The sequence below is a fragment of the Rattus norvegicus genome, chromosome 12, assembly GCF_036323735.1.
Source record: "Rattus norvegicus strain BN/NHsdMcwi chromosome 12, GRCr8, whole genome shotgun sequence".
Classification (NCBI taxonomy): Eukaryota; Metazoa; Chordata; class Mammalia; order Rodentia; family Muridae; genus Rattus; species Rattus norvegicus.
Genome location: NC_086030.1, coordinates 48,216,296 through 48,237,258, shown reverse-complemented (window position 1 = coordinate 48,237,258; position 20,963 = coordinate 48,216,296). Strand labels below are relative to the sequence as shown.

The 20,963-nt window shown below is 49.3% G+C and overlaps 1 protein-coding gene across 3 annotated transcripts in view; it reads right to left on the bottom strand.

The window, feature by feature from the left end:
* The window catches only part of Svop (SV2 related protein), a 59,637-nt gene that overhangs the window by 13,927 nt on the left and 24,747 nt on the right, over positions 1-20,963 (bottom strand). For 2 of the 3 annotated variants that reach the window (NM_134404.4, XM_008769316.4), the window contains exons 3-10: positions 20,335-20,420; positions 18,297-18,395; positions 17,569-17,640; positions 16,038-16,162; positions 8,164-8,227; positions 4,184-4,309; positions 3,224-3,352; positions 2,263-2,336 (exon numbers count right to left, since the gene is read on the bottom strand). In NM_134404.4, coding sequence (NP_599231.3) covers positions 2,263-2,336; positions 3,224-3,352; positions 4,184-4,309; positions 8,164-8,227; positions 16,038-16,162; positions 17,569-17,640; positions 18,297-18,395; positions 20,335-20,420 — 775 coding nt within the window. Of the gene's footprint in view, positions 1-2,262; positions 2,337-3,223; positions 3,353-4,183; positions 4,310-8,163; positions 8,228-16,037; positions 16,163-16,637; positions 16,854-17,568; positions 17,641-18,296; positions 18,396-20,334; positions 20,421-20,963 lie in introns of those variants that run through there. The other variant, XM_063271030.1, reaches the window with a different exon arrangement.

The window sequence follows — 20,963 nt, the reverse complement described above, 5'->3', positions numbered from 1 at the left end:
GATCAAGGGGGGAGGGCCCAGCCCATTGTGGGTGGAGCCGTTCCTGGGCTGGTGGTCCTGGGTTCTATAAGAGAGCAGGCTGAGCAAGCCATGGGGAGCAAGCCATGGGGAGCAAACCAGTAAGCAGCATCCCTCCATGGCTTCTGCATCAGCTCCTGCTTCCTGACCTGCTTGAGTTCCTGTCCTGACTTCCTTTGGTGATGAACAGCAATGTGGAAGTGTGAGCTGAATGAACCCTTTCCTCCCCAACTTGCTTCCTGGTCATGATGTTTGTGCAGGAATAGAAACTCTGACTAAGGTAGATGATAGATAGATAGATAGATAGATAGATAGATAGATAGATAGATAGATAGATGGGAAAAGCTATGCTATAAGTTTGCAGTAACTGATACTGAGGAGTGGAGACTTGGCAAATACCCTGATTTATGGCTTTCCTACTTTTGCATTTCTTTATTTAACCACTTCCACACAGGGACACATTATATTTGCTTCTGAATAAACTGTATTCTCTTTGAGGTAAGAGCTAGGTTTGACATGGACAGCATTAAAATTAGCCTCTCAGAAATGGCTTTTGGGATTCTAAATCAGTCCCAGTGAATGACAGGTTCTTTAAAACTCATTTAACTTCTTTTGAATTATGGATCCTTAAAGGCCGGTATTTTAGTTCTGTCCAATGCCCTCTTTCTAAAAACCGTTTGGATGCCACTTTGTACCGGGCACACAGCAGGTGCTTAATAAGTGCTTGGTGAATTGATTCAGCTCTTAGGATCGTGGAGGCAGAACTCAAGCCTGCCTCTGTGCAATCAAAGCCTTTCTGCCCTCTTCTCGGTAATTGACCACGCTGGGAAACCTCTCTTCTAATCAATGCCTCTGTGAAAGGTGAAAGGGAGACTTGGCAGCAGGTTAAAAATAGAACACAAACCCTCCAGCCACCCAGAACAATGCTGCATGCTAGATCTGGTGGGGGGTTGGGAGAAGGAGGGAGGGAGAGAGGGAGAAAGAGGGAGGAGAGCGAGGGAGGAAGAGGGTGGGAATGAGAGGGAGAGAGAGGGAGAGAGGGAAAGAGAAGGGGAGAGAGAGGGAGGGAGAGAGGGGGAGAGAGAGGGAGAGTGAGAGAAAGGGAGAGGGAGAGGGAGAGAAAGGAAGAGGGAGAGAGGAAAGGATGGTTGAAACTGGACTTTAAACTTGCTACAAAGACAAAAGCAATCACTCTCTGCATCTGCCTCCCTTCTGGTCTACTCCCATGGCTGTCACTTAAGAAAAATCAAACCGGATGGCAACGGGGTGGGGGTGGGGGGCCGGATCCCAAGAATGGCCTTGTTGACCACATCTTGGTTTTCAAGGATGGGCTGCGTACCACCAGTGGTAGCCGAGGCAACAGGTGCAGACGGTAAGGCCTGGCCGGAGTGAACAGTGACCTCCTGTAGAAAGGTTCCTTCGAAGTTTTCTTCCAGCTCCTTTGGTTGCACCAACTTCATCATGTGCTCCAGGATCCAGGGCCTCACCACAGCTGCCCTGTCTGCAGTACGAAGGCTTTGAAAAGCCTTCCTGTATCCTTACTGCATCTACCTTACAGAGAGTCCTTAGGGACGGCTAGCAATGCAAGTGTTTCCTTGAAAACCAGAGATAGAAATGTCTCCTTCAAAAGCTACTTTATCTGAGTGGCTCCAGGTCAAGTTCGAAACGTGAAGAAGTGAACAGATCAAGTGGTACCCAGATGTGGATGGATCAGTTGTGTGGTACTGACAGCACACGGGGATGGCCAGCCTGTCATCCCAACGTTCCAGGGGCTGAGGGCAGATCTCCATAGCAAGCTGACTAGCTTCAAGTGAGAGACCCTGCCTTGATTTGTATGGTTGAGAGAGACTGTGACAGATAACTGATGTCATCTTTCATCTTTTTTTTTTTTTGGTTCTTTTTTTTTTTTCCGGAGCTGGGGACCGAACCCGGGGCCTTGCGCTTCCTAGGCAAGCGCTCTACCACTGAGCTAAATCCCCAACCCGTCATCTTTCATCTTTGGCCCTCCCATCTACACATGCATACACACATGTCCGCACGCGTACACACACACACACACACACACACACACAGAGGTAAGATAAATAAGTAAATAAGTCCTGACCATGTGCAGTGGGAGAGGCTCGTGATGGGCGGGGCCGCGGTGGGAGGGGCTATCGGTGGGTTGGCCATTCTATGGGAGGGGCTCACAGTGGGAGGGGTCGTGGTGGGAGGGGCACACAGTGGGCGACCAGCAGCTCTTACCATATAAACCACAGCAGCAGAGTTGTCCAACGAAAGTGGGGTGTGAAAAGGTCCCTCATTTTGCCTCGGTCTTCCTGTTTCAAGACAAGGACATAGGGGTTATTGGCTAGCCTCCAGTGCACAGGCGCCTCAGCTGAAGCCTGGTGTACACACACATACACAGAGAGACACAAATACACATACACAGAGACATATATTTAGACACAGATGTACAAACACTCAGATATACACACATAGACACAGACCCACAAAGACATACATACACACACAGAGACATACACAGACATACAGATATACAGACACACACTCAGACATATACATACACACAGAGACATACAGATACCAACACAGACATACAGACACAGAAACACATAGATACACAGATATACAAACACACAAAGACATACATATACACATAGATATACACAGATACAGAGACACAGAGACATACAGACACACAGAAACACACACACACAAACACATATACAGACACTGACACACATGCACACTCACTCATACACATACTCACATACATATTCTCACAGACACACAGTCACACATACAGACACTGACACACACACTCACACACATATTCTCACATACATACACACAGAGACACCCACACATATACAGTCACACACATACACACAGTCACACATATACATACAGTCTCTCACACACACAGACATACACACACTCACACATACAGACACTGACATACATACACACACACATACAGACACTGACATATACATAGATACACAAACACATACATATAATCACACACAGAGACACACACACTCACACATACAGACACTGACATATACATACATACGCTCACACATATACACAGACACTGACACACACAGATACACACACACAGTCATACACACATATTCTCACATGCACACTCACACACACACACACACACACACACACACACACACACACACACACTGACCTGTCTGGAGATGATGAGCTTCCCCAGAGGCATGGGGGCTCCATTTTCTGTTGCGATCCGCTTTAAGGTAGCAATCGCCTTTTCCTGGTTCCCAGACAGCACATCGTACCTAGCACTCTCTGGCAGCCACTGGGGGTGGGGGACAGGAGACCCAGGTGTGGCTGGTCAGTACAGGACAGAGCACTCCCCCTGCCCACCTTCTCTCCTCTGTGGGCATCTTTAAGAGGGAGGTCTCTGGAGTCAGAGGACCTGGCTTCAAATGCTGGGTCCTCTGTAGGCTACCCCATTATAGGACCCAGTGCAATGACATCACTTCCCCAGGCCTCTGACTCCTCGGTCAGGTGTTTACAGGGTTAAACAGGGTAACATGAGCATAAAAGTGTCATCACCACCATGGTGGCTTTTTGAGTTTTGGGTTCAGGTGGATTGAATGAAGACCATCATCAAAAAATCTCGGGGTTGGGGATTTAGCTCAGTGGTAGAGCGCTTGCCTAGCAAGCGCAAGGCCCTGGGTTCGGTCCCCAGCTCCAAAAAAAAAAAAAAAAAAAACTCCTCCTCGGCTGGAGAGATGGCTCAGTGTTTAAGAGCACTGACTGCTCTTCCAGAGGTCCTGAGTTCAATTCCTAACAACCAAATGGTGGCTCACAACCATCTGTAATGAGATCTGATGCCCTCTTCTGGTGAGTCTGAGAACAGGGACAGTGAACTCATATACATAAAGTAAATAAATAAATCTTAAAAAAATTTTTTTCAAAAAAAAAAAATCTTCCCTAAAGCCAGGGGATGGTGGCACAAGCCTTTAACCCCCACACCCGGGAGGCAGAGGCAAGTGGATCTCTGAGTTCGAGGCCAACCTGATCTACAGAGTGAGTTCCAGGACAACCAGGGTTACACAGAGAGACCCTGCCTCAAAGGAACAAAAACCTGGACCAGCAAGAAGATGGCTTTAAACATACGTACGAAACACAGAACAGCAAAGACAAGTAGTGGAGCGGCCGACAGCAGCAGCAGCCAGCGCCAGCCCAGGCTGGGCATCACAAACACAGCCAGAAGCACCTCGAACACGGTCCCGATGGCCCAGAAAACCTGGCACGGGAGAATGGGAGTCAGTAACAGGGTAGCGTGGTCCGTACAATGCCGACTGTGGGGTATGGTGGACTGAAAGCCTGATTCGCACGTCCTGCTATGGCCCCTCCCATACTGCGTAATACCCACGCAGCGCTGGCCGGACCCGCACAACGGGAGAGCACAGCGAAGCAGGAGGGAAGGATCAGTAGTGTGTGACACAGGTATGGCAGGGGACACTCAAGGGACTTTGAATTGTTTCCAATTTTTTTCCCTAACTGTTCTAAGTATGCACTGGTATTGAGCATGCCCCCGCTGTCCCACGGCCGTCAATACTGTGGACCTCTCTGGAGGTCGTTCTGTGGAACCGTGACAGTCAGCTCCCACTCTGCCCAGCCACGGTTCTTTGGCAATCTCTGTATTTGTTTTTCTCATTGTCCTTTTTTTTAAAAATAAAGCTTTTGAGACAGGGTCTGACTATGCGGCCCAGGCTGTACCTCGAACTGGCTACGTATCCCAGCCTAGATTTGAACTTGAGATCCTCCTGCCTGAGCCTCTCAAATAGGGACATGATCAGAGATGCCTGTCCTGTCGTTTCGATCGGGCTTTATTCTGACCACCTGCGTAGCAGAATCGCATAGCACTCATCTTTTATGTCTGGGTTACTTCAGCAAGCATAATGTCCCTGTGGCCCGCTATTGCTGTGGCCCGTCATGGCTTCCTGCCCTTTGAAGGCTCGATGCTATCATTATGTGTAGATATATCACATCCTCCATATGCGTGTATGGATTGATGGACACTCGAAGGCTTCCACGAGAGGGAATCTTTTGTGCAATGTGTGGAAGTTTCACCTGTCGATTAAGAAAAGAAGGCCTATGGCCAATGAGCTCAGGATTAGAAGGTGGGACATCTGGCAGAGAGACGGAGGGCATTCTGGGAAATAGGCGCGGGGTGACTCGCCCTAGAGACAGAGGAAGATGGTTGTGTGAAACTGAGGACCAGGTAACTGGCCACGTGGCAATGATTTGGTTATGAGCTAGTCAGGGAACGGCCCAAGGCTAGGCGTTAATTCATATGTGAGAAGTCTCAGAGTCATTATTTGGGGGAAATTGGGTGTGGATGGAAAGTCTGTGGTTACACTCCCATCGTCTCTGCGTGTGACTATACATATTGTCTACTTTTGGCTTTTGTCTACTACATAAGCTTTCCTGGCCGTACAGGCTCAGTGTCCGTCCTTGGGGTCGTCTCTGCCTTATCCCTGTCCCCAAGTCATTCTCCTTTTTTTTTTTTTTTTCTTTTCCGGAGCTGGGGACCAAACCCTGGGCCTTGCACTTGTTAGGCAAGCGCTCTACCACTGAGCTAAATCCCCAACCCCGTCATTCTCCTTCTTTTCCTGTTTTGGAAAGGACCCCAAACACACACCAGGCCCCCTGCCTGCGGCTTCCACTGTGGACTGATCTTAAAGAGAGGGAAGTCACAGGCTGGCCCAGCCCATGGTCTCTTCAGAGGTTCCATCATCCAACTCTCTGGGCTGCTCTTGTCCCTTCCTGGTCTTTCAAGACAGGGCTTGGTAACAGAGACTTTATTACTGTTGTTGTTGTTTTTTTAAAATCATAATTGTTTCTTTGTTTGCTGAGGGGGTGGTGGGAGTCATAGTTAGAGAATTTGGGGTGGGGGGAGTCAGTTCTCCTTACAAAACATGGGTCCTGGGTTTTAAACTCAAGTCATCAGGCTTCATGGTGACCCTAATATTAAGGTCAGTATCTTAAGTGCTGGGGATTGAAGCCAGGGCCTTGTGCATGGGAGGCAAGCACTCGACCAACCGGGATGCGGCCTTCACCCCTCTTCTTGCTTTCCATTCTGAGCCAGGTCTCACTAAGTGGCTGTGGTGCTTTGAATAAGTATGGATCCCACCCCCACCCCCCATAGACTCATGTGTCTGAATGCTTGGCCCATGGCAACTAGCACTATTAGGAGGTGTGGCCTTGTTGGAGTGGGTGTGGCCTTGTTGGAGTGGGTGTGGCCTTGTTGGAGTGGGTGTGGCCTTGTTGGAGTGGGTGTGGCCTTGTTGGAGTGGGTGTGGCCTTGTTGGAGTGGGTGTGGCCTTGTTGGAGGCAGCGGGTCGCTGTGGGGGCGGGCCTTGAGATCTCAAACGTATGCTGCCCAGTGTTGGGAGAGTCCTCATTAACAGTCCGCTGATCAGAGCTGTAGAACTCTCAGCTTCTTCTCTAGCGCCGTGTCTGCCTGAATGCTGCCCTGCTTCCTGCCATGACGATCATGGACTGAACCTCTGAACGTGTAAGCCAGCCCCAGTTAAATGTTGTCCTTAATAAGTGCTGCCGTGGTCATGGTGTCTGTTCACAGCAATGCAAACCCTAAGACAGTTGCCCCTAGGCAGGGCTGGAAGTTGTGGTCACTCCTCAGCCTCCCCTGAAGCAGGGATGACGTGTTTGGTTCACCAGGCTCAGGAGGGACCTTATAGTAATGACTTTGCCAGTCTGCCACACTTCAGTCCCCAGAGCCTTCACTTAAAGGAGCCCCAATCCATTTCTGTTGTTGATCATCATGCGTGGCCGCTAAAATGTCTAGCAATGGCTACGTTAAAGATGCTGGTTGGTTAGGATGAACATTAGTCATACAACTCAACCAGGTACGAACTTAAAAAAAAAATTTTTTTTTTTTTTGAGACAGGGTCTTGCTATGTGGTCCTGACTGGCTTGGAACTTGCTCTGTAGACCAGGCTGGCCTGGAACTTGCAGGGATCCTCCTGCCTCTGCCTCCTGAGTTTGGAGATCACAGGTGCAAACCATCACTTTTAGTTGCTGGATCTTGGGAGGTTTAAGGGTCCTAAATGAGAACCGAGTGTGACCGGGGTTAGCCGGATGTCAAGATCAGCTGTCCCGGGCTCATTATGTTATCAAACAACCACAGGGGTGGTGGTGAGTGCCTGTGGTCTCCACACCAGAGAGGCAGAGGAAGAGGACTGCCACAAGTCCAGGGCCAGCCTGAGCCACAGAGTGGGTTCCAGGCCGCCCAGGGCTACGGAGTAAAAGCTTTTCTCAAAAAAAAAAAAAAAAAAAAAAAAAAAAAAAAAAAAAAAAACGAACACAGCCATTTAGATAGAAAATCATCAATTTTCCATGCCGATGTCAGATGACTACTGTTGTTAGACTGTGTAAGTTGGTGGCAGAGTGACGCCCAGTGTGATCATGTAACAGAAACGGTTATCCCGTGAGTCCCCTGCATGGCTGGCCCTGACAGCCACAGAGTGAGTTCAAGGCCAGCCTGGGCAATTTAGCCAGACTCTGTCTCAAAATAAAAGGGACAAAAGAAGGCCAGGGGTGTAGCTCAGTAAACTCGCCCAACGTGTGTGAGATCCTAGCTCAGTGGTTCTCAACCTCTAGGTCATGACCCCTCTTGTGGGGGTCAAAAGACCCTTTCCCGGGCTGGAGAGATGGCTCAGCGGTTAAGAGCACCCGACTGCTCTTCCAGAGGTCCTGAGTTCAATTCCCAGCAACCACATGGTGGCTCACAACCATCTGTAAAGAGATCCGATGCCCTCTTCTGGTGTGTCTGAAGACAGCTACAGTGTACTTGTATACAATAAATGAATAAATCTTAAAAAAAAAAGACCCTTTCCCAGGGGTCACCTATTAGATATCTTGCATATCAGATATTTACATTACGATTCATAATGGTAACAAAATTACGGTTGAAATAATTTTATGGTTGGCGGTCACCACAACATGAGGGACTGTATTAAAGGGTCTGTCTACTGAGTCTGTTCTATCTTTAACTCCCTTTTGCAGTCCTGTGGCTACATTCATCTGAGAACCGGCTTGCATCCCCTGGAGACCCGCCACCCACCCCCTTACCTCAATCAGCAAAATGCACTTGGCTCTGGCCTTCATGGGGAGGAACTCGGCGTACAGGGTCACCCTAGGTGAGCAAAGAGACAGGGGTTAAGAGAGTGGGAAGATGGCAGATTCTGAGTTTCCTCCAACAGTGAACAACATCCTCCAATAATGACCCACGGATTCCTCGTGGCTAAACTCAGAAATTCAACAAACAGGTTCTTACTGTCAGCTCATGGCTGACTTCAAACTCACTATCTGTAGGATGATGTCATTATGCAGGCGAAAGCAGGTACAAGATAGAAGGAAGCCTGTCATGGGACGAGAAGGAAGGATGGGTGGGAGAAAAGTTTTAGAGAGGAGAAGGAGACTGGAGCAAGGAGACGAGAGGGAGGAGCAGCTGAAAGAACATGGAGGCTGACGTTAACATTCCTCTCTGCACATTTACAGGTTGTTATGAATATTTTTAAAGATTTATTTATTTATTTTGTCATACTTTTTTTTTTTTGGTTCTTTTTTTCGGAGCTGGAGACCGAACCCAGGGCCTTGTGCTTCCTAGGCAAGCTCTCTAACCACTGAGCTAAATCCCCAACCCCCTATTTATTTATTTTGTACATGAGTACACTGTAGCTGTCTTCAGACACACCAGAAGAGGGCATCGGATCCCATTACAGATTGTTGTGAGCCGCCATGTGGTTGCTGGGAATTGAACTCAGGACCTCTGGAAGAGCAGTCAGTGCTCAGCCATCTCTCTAGCCCTCACATCCTAATTATAAGAAAGAGCTCTTCCGGGGCTGGCGAGATGATGCAGCGGATACAGGTCCCCACCGCCAAGCCCGTTGGGCTGAGTTTGTTCCCTATTGGTCCCTGTGACTCCACAGGGCAGAAGGAGAGAGCTGACTCCTACAAGTGGTCTTCTGACCTCCATAAGCATGGTTGTGTAGGAAGTCACCTGGAAGGCGCCCCGACTGGCGATTTTCACTCCAGCTGAATGGTGCTCTGCAGATGCTCACAGCGCCCTCTGCTGGACACAAAAGTTACTGACTTTCGCCGTCTCCTGAAATCTGCTTGTTCTCCTGAAGATGCTTGCAGCTCTAGTGAGATTTTTGTTCTTTTCTTTGCATTTTATAGCCAAAATGTCACTTGTAACGATAGAGTTAGGACATTGTTTAACTCCCTTTTACAAATTAGAATCCGAATTTGGGGCTGGAGATTCCCCAGTGGTTAAGAGGTCGGAGGACCGGAGTTAGATTCCCAGAACCCACATGGCGCCACCCGCATGCAACTCCGGTTCTAGGGGACTGGACATCCCCTTCTGACCTCTGTAGGTATTGCATGCTCAAGGTGCACGCATGCACACACGTGCGCGCGCGCACACACACGTACAGGCAAAACACATACACATAAAACAAATAATTTTTTAGTCCAATTTTTCCATTTGACTAGAAATTGAGCTCAGGGCTATGTGCAAATAAGCAAGTGCTTTGCCACTGGGCTATATTCTAAGCTATAAAATCTAATCATTTTTGAAATTTTATTTATCTTGTATATGTCGCTGTCTCCAGACACACCAGAAGAGGTCATCAAATTCCATTACAGATGGTTGTGAGCCACCATGTGGTTGCTGGGAATTGAACTCAGGACCTCTGGAAGAGCAGTCAGTGCTCTTAACCTCTGAGCCATCTCTCCAGCCCTTGAAATTATTTTTAAATATTTGTTATTTTTATGTTATGCATGTGCAGTGCCCGCACAGACCAGAAGAGGGAGCTAGAGCTACATCCATGATTAGCTATTCAACAGAGGAGCTGAGAATTAAATTTGGTTCCTCTCCAAGAGCTGTGAGCGCTCTTAACCATGAAGCCATCCCTCCAGCCCCAAAGCAAACCCTATTGTATGCTTCGCTACAGACTTAAAGTGAGATTACTCAACCAAACGGGACACAGTTGGGCTAAACATCGCCTGAAGACGCATAGCATAGCTGTCTGGTGGGCAAGCACTCAGGTGCCCTCATTGTCTTGGATACTGTAGCTCTTATCCCGAACATCAATGTGTATTTTGGGGAAAGGAGGGATGAAGGGGGACAGAGGCCTCCTTACGAGTAATTTGCTCTGTCTTCCCATTTGGTATGCACGTGCCCAGAGTTTTATGTGGTGACATTGTATCCCCATCCGGAAACACTAAACTTGATCCAGTTTTGGTGTCTATGGGTGGGGGCTCAGGGTTGGGGTGCGGGAGGGGTTGATCAGGGTTAGACAATACCGTTAGGGTCAGTCCCAAGATTGAATCTGGGGGTGAGAGCTTGGGGAGAGTCTCTTGGAATTCACTGTGTAGCTCAGACTGGCCTCACATCCACAGTGATCGTCCTTGGCCCCACCCCCTCAATGCTAGGGGCCCCACCCCCTCAATGCTAGGGGCCCTACCCCCTCAATGCGGGGGGGGGGTGTCCCCACACCCTCAACACTGGGAGCTTCACCCCCTCAGTGCTGGGGGCTCCACCTCCTCAACACTGGGGTTAGGGGAGAGAGCCAACACTTTCTTCTGGATTCCTGATTGGTTTGTGAGGTTCTGTTTGGGTAAGGCAGCCCCTTCAGATGTATCCCCTAGCCTTGAGCCTGGACTATGAGCTGAGGTAAACCTCTTTTCTTTATAACCTGCCCCGCCTGTGGCGTTGTGTTCTCCAAACAGCGGTTATCGTTACATTCTGACTGTTGACGTAAAGTAATACCCCAAGATTCTATTGTTCTGATTTTCTGAGGCGCTCTGACTGGATACAGTTACTCTAAATGAACGGAAACTTTTAATATTACCTAACTACCTAAAATCATTGTCACCTAAATGTTTCTCAGTAAAGCACTTACGGAACCATCTTTCTAACTAGATAAGAGCACCCTCTAATTACCACAGAGTTGGGTTTATGTAAATGACTACATCAGAGGGGCTGAGAAGCCTCTCTTGGGGCTTCCTATTTCTCCTGAGATTTGCCAGTGGTTTTATCTGCCCTCCTCACAGATAAAATAGCTATCTGGTTACATATGTGAGAAGGCAAGTGTGGAGGGGGCTGGGCGATGTTTTAAATCTCACGACCATTAGCCAGCTCTGGGTGGGAAGGTTGGCAGATCTCTGATTTAGAACCAGCAGGCAAAGACTGTCCTTAAAGTGAGAGAACAACCTAACGGAGATTCCGATTAAATGGTAAAACAGAGAAAAGAGGGTCTGTCCGGGTTGCTCAAAAACAAGTGTGACAAGATTTGTATTGAGTTGGAGTTCCTAAGGAGAGAACTGATAGAAAGTTAAACTGTGTGCTAAAACTTCTGGAAGACTGCAGCCTGAGGAGCGGTTCACAGATGTCTGTGATTGATGATCAAACCTGTCCGAGGGTGGGTGATTGTGTCCCTAGATTAAGGAGGTACATTTCCCTCCATGCTAGCGCTGGAGATGCTTTGCCCAGCCAGGAACTCCCCTGACAACTGGGCATGGAGACCAACAACTAGAGCCACATCCAGTGTGCCAACACAGTGCCTCCCTGACCCAGTGAGCCAGCAGGTGCAGCTACGGAGAGCAGAGCCTTATCCCCCTTGTTCCAGAATAGGTCTGAGCAAATTAAGTCAGGCTAACTGGATAAGTCAGAGATAGAGAAGAGTAGGGAGGCTTCTTGAAGGAGTTTGGGGATACTGAAACTTAATGGCTCAGAGAGAATGGCTGAGGGTTACAGTGAGCTAATTAATTAGCACCTCTGTGTACCCAACCTCCACTTCTGGAGGAAGCAATTGCTACAAATGGATACAAAGGATGGAGCGGGGCTGTATTAAAGTTCACTTATGTTTGGCTTTAGTTCCGTCTTAGTTGTGAGCTTCCGGGATCTCCTGACACCTGCTGAGAACAGATGGCGACAGACATTCAGGTCATCTTTGTTATGGGACGGTGGTTCGGGAAGCTGCCTTGTCCTGCCTAAACTCTGGAAGAGTTTCAGTTATGTGGATGACGTAATGCTAACCTCTGAGCGTTCTGCAGATTTGGGAAATAGAAGGGAGAGACAAACAGGCACAATTCTATTCCCATCTACCTTACGATCCTACTGGGGCTTGGTTAATGGAAAGATAAAAAAGGGAGGTTGTTACCACGATAACTCTGAAGTTTGAGTCCAAATGGAACCCTACATGCATGGAAAAGGACAATGGCTGGGACGGGCTACCTCCCTGTGAGCTGCAGACCAGAGAAGCCCCTAAGGCCCCTCAAGCCATATAGGCTATTGCTACTGCTGTTGGTTGTATGCAATGAAGATACCAGTGCCCATGCTTTGACTGTAGGGCACGGAAACATTAAGCTGGGAACGCCCACTCTGACAGCTGGATTTCCTGATGCCAGAAGGGGCCAGGCAGGCTGCTGGTGGAGAACTGTCACCAACATTCCCGCTTACCTATGGACCTTTCATGCTGAAGTATCCACATGCCAGGCATGACGTGCCTGCCTCTGCAGTAGTGGCTCAGCTGTCGTGGGTAAGACCAACCAACCACCTTCCCACTGGATTTAAGACCTGCTCCGCAAGAGGGAGTTCACATCTGGTACTGTAATCCCGGATAAAAACCCATGGCTGGGAAGATCATAGGACCCAATGGGGAAGCAACTTCTCTGGTTTTTCTAGATGGAGGTGACGTGCCCGTCCAACTGCCTTCTATATCTGTGTTTATGCCCATCCATCATTATTGTTATCTGCCTTAACTCAACCACTGGTGAAGCTCCCAAGTGACTGTCACTGTGGCATGCTGGCCTATTTCTTAGCCATAGGTGGACATCTATAGTCGGGAAGATGAGGCAGAAAAAATTTAAGAGATGGAGGAACAGATGGCATGTTGTGTAACAGTTTCCTCTGAGATTGAAACATTCCAAGCTGCAGGGAAGCTGCTTAAGCAGGAAGATAAACAACTCAATGTAGCTTCGGGAAGTCCCTGAAACTGACAAGACTCACTACCTCCCCCTCCTGCCCCTGCCTCTTAATGGAGTAAAATCTGAGAGTTAGGCTCAGAGGATCAAAACTAAGCTAAACTATGAAGAAGTTAAGCTGCCTGAAAGAAACAAAGACCTACTAAGCTGCCTTAAACAGGGTTAAACCAACCCAAGCACCTGGAAAGGACAGTCTCTCCAACCTGCTGAGCTGACTGCTGGCTATATAGTGTGCTCCAGGTTCCCAGCTTTGTGAACCGTCACCCTACCTGGGATGGGTTTTGATAATGCAGCTGTCTTTGAGTCATTTCTGTACCTGTAAGTCATCCCTCACCCCTATTCCTAAAAGTAACCCTAGTAAACTCATCAGTTCACCAAGTTGGACTTGGGTGGTGAAGGGACTCTGGCCAGCTTGAACAAGGTGAACATGGCTCTGACAGGCTTGCCTTTCTCCACCATTCCCTCTGCCTTGCTAAAAACCTTTAGGTCTTTCCTAAACTAGCCTTGAAGATCTAGTCCCTTATTTGGTCACTTCTTCCTCCAGAGGCTGACTACCAAGGTCCAGCTATCAAAAGCCCCCTTTTGGCTCACCTAGTTAACACGCCCAATCAAAACATCCCACCACACCCTAGCCCATTCTAATGTAGCCCTCTTTTTTTTTCTCTTCTTGATAGTTACACTTTCAAGGTCATTTGCTGCTGTTTTTCTCCAGAAAGCAGCCGCTTTAACTTTTCTTGTGAAAACAGGTTTTTGGGTGTGGTTTGTGCCTAATCATGGGTCCCATGAGGGAACCCCAGCTGTGCTGAGGTCTGTACTTTGGTCTGTAGTAGGTAGACAGCATATGTGTACACATGTGTGTTGGGTCTCCAGGGCAAGTTCTGTCACACAACACCTGGTGTGCTCCCCTCCCTCCCTGTACTGGGAACTCTGGGACGGTCTCCCAGCCTCTGGGGAAGAACCCTTTTGTCATAAGGTGCCCTGCAGCCGGTTTGGGGTGTAACCTTTCTTTGATCTAGTTACTTTTAAGCCTCCATTTACTCATAAGCTTCCAGAAGTTTCTCAAGGTTTCTGCTTATTTGACAGTATCCTTTCTTTGCTCTGTTAAAGGATTCCTATCACTTCTACGTCATTTCTAGGAGATTGGGTGTGCTGCACATCTCTTATGCTGTAGCATTCCGGAGCACCCCTGGAGGAGGAATTTGATCCGATCCACAACAATTCCTCCAGCCACCAGGGGGCGCTGCTCCATGGCCAGTGGTTCATGCGCAGGAATCTTGGGAGCTGGGCCACAGGTCACCAGCAGCTGTCAGCTCAGATTTATGGCTGTGTCTCTGTTAATGGCCTCTGCTTAGAGCGCCAGTGGTTTCTAATTCCTGGATAGCAGGAAATCATGCTTTTCCACTCCAGGAAAGCATGTCCTGTGCCAGCTCGATAGAGTGCCGGCAGAAACCATCTGTGAAGACCAGAGGACGGAGTGGAACAGGTTCAATGACCTCCCAAGCCAGGAAGCCATGCCTGGGTGTTAGATCCACCCACAGTCAGCCTCCCCTCTTCAAACTACACTTTCTATTGTCCGCGTCCACACGATTTGACTTCATCAGTGCCTTGGGGAACTGGACTCATGCCAAGCTCTGACTTCCTAGGGAAGTGTTTGTTGGTTCGTCTGGAAGCATGGCGTCAGGTATTTCACGCTGGCCTTGGAATGTCACTTAGCTGAGGATGGCTTCGAGCTTGCGATCCTTCTGCTTCCAGCTCCTCAGTGCTGGGTATTAGGGAGGGAGGGAGTATTCTCTAAGGCATTGTCCTGGGCACCCCATTGTGGGGTCCTAATGTTCTGAGGGACCCATGAGGTGCAGAAGCCAACAAAACTGATATAGAGCACAGATCGGGGTCCAAACCCAGACCTTCTGGTCTGCAGATCCCGTGATTCCACCTCACTGATTCAGGGAGAACCTGCTCTTCCCACATTATCTCTCCAGACTGTCCGGAAGGAGCCCCATCAGAGTTATGGTTGTAGAGTTCATGGTCTATGTATATCACATGATGTGCCACCCCTGGGACTAGTCGTCTGACCCGTGGATAGGCTCCAGCTTGGGCAGGGTGCTGTCCCTTGTGGAAGTCTGCAGGGAGAGACTAGGCAAGTCCTGCAGGGACTTTTCTCTGAGAGGCGCAGTCACACCGGGATGCATGGCAGGGTGATACACTGTGTCCCTGGATGGTTTCAAAAACAGCGGCCAAGTCAGGGGCTCACTCCTCCAATTCAGCCAAGAGCATTACCTGCGAGAGCTCAGCGGGACCCTGTACAGGCTTTGCCTTGGCCCAAGGGTTGTAATGGGTCTACTGAAACAAAGACTATTACCCTGTCAGAGTCTCAGTGTCCTCTACTGAGAAATGGAGGGTATACTACTCGATGCTCATGCGCACACGCACACGCACCAGCTGGTGGCCTTGATGTGTGGATGTTAACCGTGCCATCAGAGTTGGGTCTGGTTTGTTAAGGCTTCTCTTTTAGGACCTTTGGACACTGCAGGTGCTGTTGTTATCTATGATGCGCTCGCCTATGTGGCTTCAGGTTCCAGAAGCCCTGCACAGCTGTCCCCACATTCCAAGGCAGTGAGGACACAGAGCCATCCCCCTTATTCCCAGGGTGCTAAACCTGAGGCTGCTCAACTCCCTCCTACGAAATGATGTAGTGTTTGATAGAGACAGACATGCTCACATCTCCGTGTGCTATAAACCACCTCTGGATGGCTGGTAGCACCGAGCAAGGTACAGATGCTACCCAGGTGTCTGCTGTTCTGTGTTCTTTAGTGATTAGTAACGGGGTATGTGTGTGTGTGTGTGTGGGGGGGGGGTGTCTACGTGTTCACTTCTCCCCTGAGCAGTTTTAAGTCCAACATCGTTGAACCTGTGCATGCAGAAGGTGGCTATGCCAGCGCTCGGTATTTACTTACGACTGAGGCACCCCTCCAATCCCAAAGCCCACGAGGCCTCGGAGCACCAGGATCCAGCTATACACTGGCGCGAAAGCGCTGAGGATGCCGTAGTACAGGGTCCAGAACACACTGATCTTCAGCCCCTGTGGAGAAGGAGACACGGAATCACAAGAGTCTTGAGCGCCTCCAGTCCAGGTGGCACGTGTGCACAGGGAGCTAGGGCTTCCTATGAAAGATGGCACAGCCCAGGCTGGGACACCTGCTCTGAGTTCTAGCCTAAACTGTCACATTTGTTTGTATAGCCCTGGCTGCCCTGGAACTCACTCTGTAGATCAGGCTGGCTTCTGTCTCCAGAGCACTGGGATTAAAGGCATGCCCCCATCCCTGCCTGGTGCCATTTTTTAAAAAGATTTATTTATTTCATGAATGTGAGCACACTGTTGCTCTCTTCAGACACACCAGAAGAGGGCATTGGATCCTGTTATAGACGCTTGTGAGCCACCCTGTGGATGCTGGGAATTGAACTTAGAACCTCTGGAAGAGCAGTCATTGGTCTTAGCAGCTGAGCCATCTCTCCACCCACCCACCCCCTTTTTCTTTTAAAAATTAAAAAGTTACCAGTGGGTATGGAGAGATGACGTTACAGTTACTAGTGCTGGCTACTCTTCTAGTGGATCTGGGTTTGGTTCTCAGGTCCCAAATGACAACTCAGTCCCAAGAGATCCAGTCCCCTCCTCTGGCCTCCAAGAGCACTCAGACCAAAGTTAATCTTGGAGCCACCATGGACCGAAAACTCCCAACTGTGAGCCAAAACAAATTTTTCTCAGGTGTTTGTTACAGCGACGGGCAGCTGACTAACACGTGCCTAACACTGCCACAGCTGTACTCACACCCAGGGCTTCTGACACCTGAGACCTGTGCTTCAAATGAGCGAGTCCTTCCTCCAGGGCCTTCAGTGGCTCCCCAGACTGACCTCACACTCATTGCAATCCCACTGCCTGTGCCTTCTGGAGGCCAGGACGACGTGTCCCACCCCCCATGCCAATCATAGACAGTTAAACCAGGCAGTGATCCCAGCAGATTCCGTGGATATGGAAGGCAGGCTGGGAAATGCTCCTGCCTGCAGATTGAGATAGGACCCATTCCTCTAGGACAGCGGTTCTCCACCTGTGGGTCGCAACCCTTTTGGCAAACCACTGTCTCCAAAAACATTTATATTACAGTTAATAACAGTAGCAAAATTACAGCTGTGGAGTAGCCATGACAATAATTTTATGGTTCTGGGTCACCATAACACAAGGAAAGGGTCACAGCATTAAGAAGGTCGAGAACCCTAGGACAATAAAGCTGATGTCACCCACCACCCTTTGACTGCTCCGGTCTCACGTAAGGGACACAAATTGGCATCGCAAACATCCCCTGAATCTCATGCACCCTCTTCAGCCCGTGAGACTACACAGCCATGTCCCTCCCCTGCTTCCGAGACTGCACCGGGCGCCGCCTTATGGTGGCTATGCCTCAGTGCATGCATGAACAAGAGGAACCTTACTGTTTTCCTGCCATACTGATCCGAGATGTTTCCCCAGAGCGTAGAACTGGACATCATACCAATGAAGACCACCTGTGGGCAGACACACGGTTCCTGTGAGCAGCGGGGTCAGAAGGGGCAGAGGCAGCGACCCTCCTCTGACGTCACCCCCAGAGTGTCACAGAGCAGATAAACCTGCCACTGAACAGACATCCCTTTCTTTTGGGGGACAGTGCCTGTTTGTGTAGTCCAGGCTGGCTTCAAACCCTCAATCCTTCTGCCTCGGCCTCCTGAGAGCTTGGATTGCAGGTGGGTACCACCACAGCCACCTGAAGACAGGTCCCCAACAATCACATGGGGAAGGGTGTGCCGCTCTTACGCCCATATCTCAGATGAGGATGGTGAGGCCCAGTAAAGGAAGCTCACACGGCAGGACTCCCACTGCTTTGGGGACTGGATTGCGACAGACATGATGGCTCAGGACCTGGGTTCTACAGCTTTCTTACGGCAGAATTACAGGGATGGTAGCTACAGCACCCAGGAAGTTTGTTTTTGTTTATTGTGAAACCGGGTCTGTCCTATAGCTCTGGTTGTCTCTTACCAGGCTGGCCTCAAACTCTCAGAGATCCACCTGCCCCTGCCCCAGAGTGCAGGGAGTAAAGGTGAGTTTGTGCTTTTCTTTAAGAGCTGGGCATCATCCCATAGGACACTGGGGTGGGGGGAAATCTGTGAGCTGCCAGGCCACCTACCGAAGTCAGCAGCGCCACCTGCCAGCTGGGGAGTCGCCACTCACAGTGCAGCTGAGGCGCCAGGATGCTCAGAATCATCATCTCCATGGCGTCCGCCATCTGCGGGAGGAAGGAGTACCTTGAGATCGCCGCATACCACCCTGACCTTAGAACGTGCATGCGTGCGGCCAACCCTGCTGCTTCCTGCTGGCACCAGGCCACAGTGGGGGCTGAACCAGTGCCCTCTTGCACAGGGAGCCATGAGGGAGCTGGTGAGCTGGGTATGTTCCCTGCTTTGTGTGTCTGCTTGCTTTTTATTTTATTTTATTTTATTTTATTTTTTGGTTCTTTTTTTCGGAGCTGGGGACCGAACCCAGGGCCTTGCGCTTTCTAGGCAAGCGCTCTACCACTGAGCTAAATCCCCAACCCCTCAATTTTATTTTTAAAGATTTATGTATATGAGTACACTGTTGCTGTCTTCAGACACACCACAAGAGGGCGCCAAGATCCCATTACAGATGGTTGTGAGCCACCATGTGGTTGCTGGGATTTGAACTCAGGACCTCTGGAAGAGCAGTCAGTGCTCTTAACCACTGAGCCCCAAACTTTATCTTTAAATTTTGCATTTATTTCTCTTACGTGGATGGGCATTTTACCTGCATGTATGTCTGAGCGCCACATGCATGCAGTGCCTGTGAAGGTCAGAGCATATTGGATCCCCTGGGACTAGAGTTATAGGCGGTTGTGAGGCACACGTCGGTGCTGGGAATTGTGGGATTTGAACCTGGGTCCTCTGGATGAGCAACTACTGGGTCAGTGAGATAGATTAGTGGGTAAAGCATCATGAATTTGACCCCCCAGGATCAGTATGTTAGAAGGAACAAACCATCTCTTGTCCCTCCAAGTTATCCTCTGACCACCACATACATGTTCACCATGGTGAACACATACACACACACATGCCTACTCATATACATACATACACATAAGCACACACAAACACACACTTAAACATATACATGCATGTACATACACAAACATACACACACAAAACACATGGATATAGCTACCCATACACACACACTCACATACAACATATACATACACACTCACATACAACATGCACAGACACTCACATACATAAATTCTGGTCCACAAATACACACACCTACAAACGCACTCATACACATGTGCACAGGCAGGCACACACATCATACACACTCACACACACACCCATACACACACAATGCGCACACATTCACACAGGAGTGCACACAAACAGTGTAGATGTGTTCCCCCAGATGAAATGAGAGTGCATCACATGTCTAAGAGCCGAGCACACATGTTTTCCCAGAGGCAGGACAGCGTGGTCCTTTGTGTTTGCGTGGCTGGTCTTGTGTTCGTGTCTGCACATTTCATGATTCTTAACGATGAACATGATGTTTGAATATATTAGCGTGTATTAAGGAGCCCCATTAGCATATACTAAATATCTTGATACTACTTGATGACTAGGCAGAATACCTGAGAGTTAAACACACAGGCCGTGGAGCATGGGGCCCAGTAAAGGTCTGCTTCTTAGTGCGAGAACTGCGGTCCATTTAGAAAAACATGCGCTTAGGTCACGTCTTGCGTCCCACTCAGAGAAGCAGCTGCAGATGGATTAAAGGTCCCTGTGCTCTGGGTTGTGGCTAAGGCGTCCTTAGCAAAGCTGTGAACACCCCAAACTGGGACCCATTATCTTACTTCTTGCAATGCTGGGGGTGGGGCCCAGGACCTTGAACACAGCAAGACAAACACTGTGTCTGTTTCCCTGGGCAGGGTATGTGCCTGAAGCCAGCACGTCACATGAGTCTTCAGAGAGATCCACTTCCCTAGCCAGATGCTTCCTAGGGAGATCGGCCAGCCATGTCCACTTTTCTCCCAGCATGCACCTGGGCCGTCACCACACATCAAACTTTGATGACTGGCATTCAGGCAGGAGTTGTATGTGGGGGAGTAACTGTGTTATCTGTGTGGCTGTGGGGTCCTTGGGGTACATGAGATGCTGTGCCCTTACCCAAGCCAAGCCGGTGAGAACAGAGAGCTTCCACTGGAATCTTCCGAACCCAATGGCTTCCACCGCATCTTCGACCATGAAAGTGTCTGGGGAGGAGAAGGGGGAGGAGAGGAGGGGTCAACACATCTTTCATTTGTCATAGTGTGGCATCTGGGCTGGTCCCCAGACAGGCTAATCAGCCGCATGTGCTGCCGTGGGAACTAGCACCATCACCGTCATCACCATGATCCCCATCCCTATCACCACCACCATCATCACCATCATCACCATGATCCACATCATCATCACCACCACCATCATCATCACCACCATCATCACCATCATCGCCATCACCACCATCATCGCCATCATCACCACCACCATCATCATCATCACCACCATCATCACCATCATCACCATGATCCCCATCATCATCACCACCACCATCATCATCACCACCATCATCGCCATCATCGCCATCACCACCATCATCATCACCACCATCATCACCATCACTATCAACACCATAATCACCACCATTATCACCACCATCATTATCACCACCACCACCATCATCACCATCATCAGCATCACCACCACCATCATCACCACCACCATCATCACCACCACCATCAGCATCATCACCATCA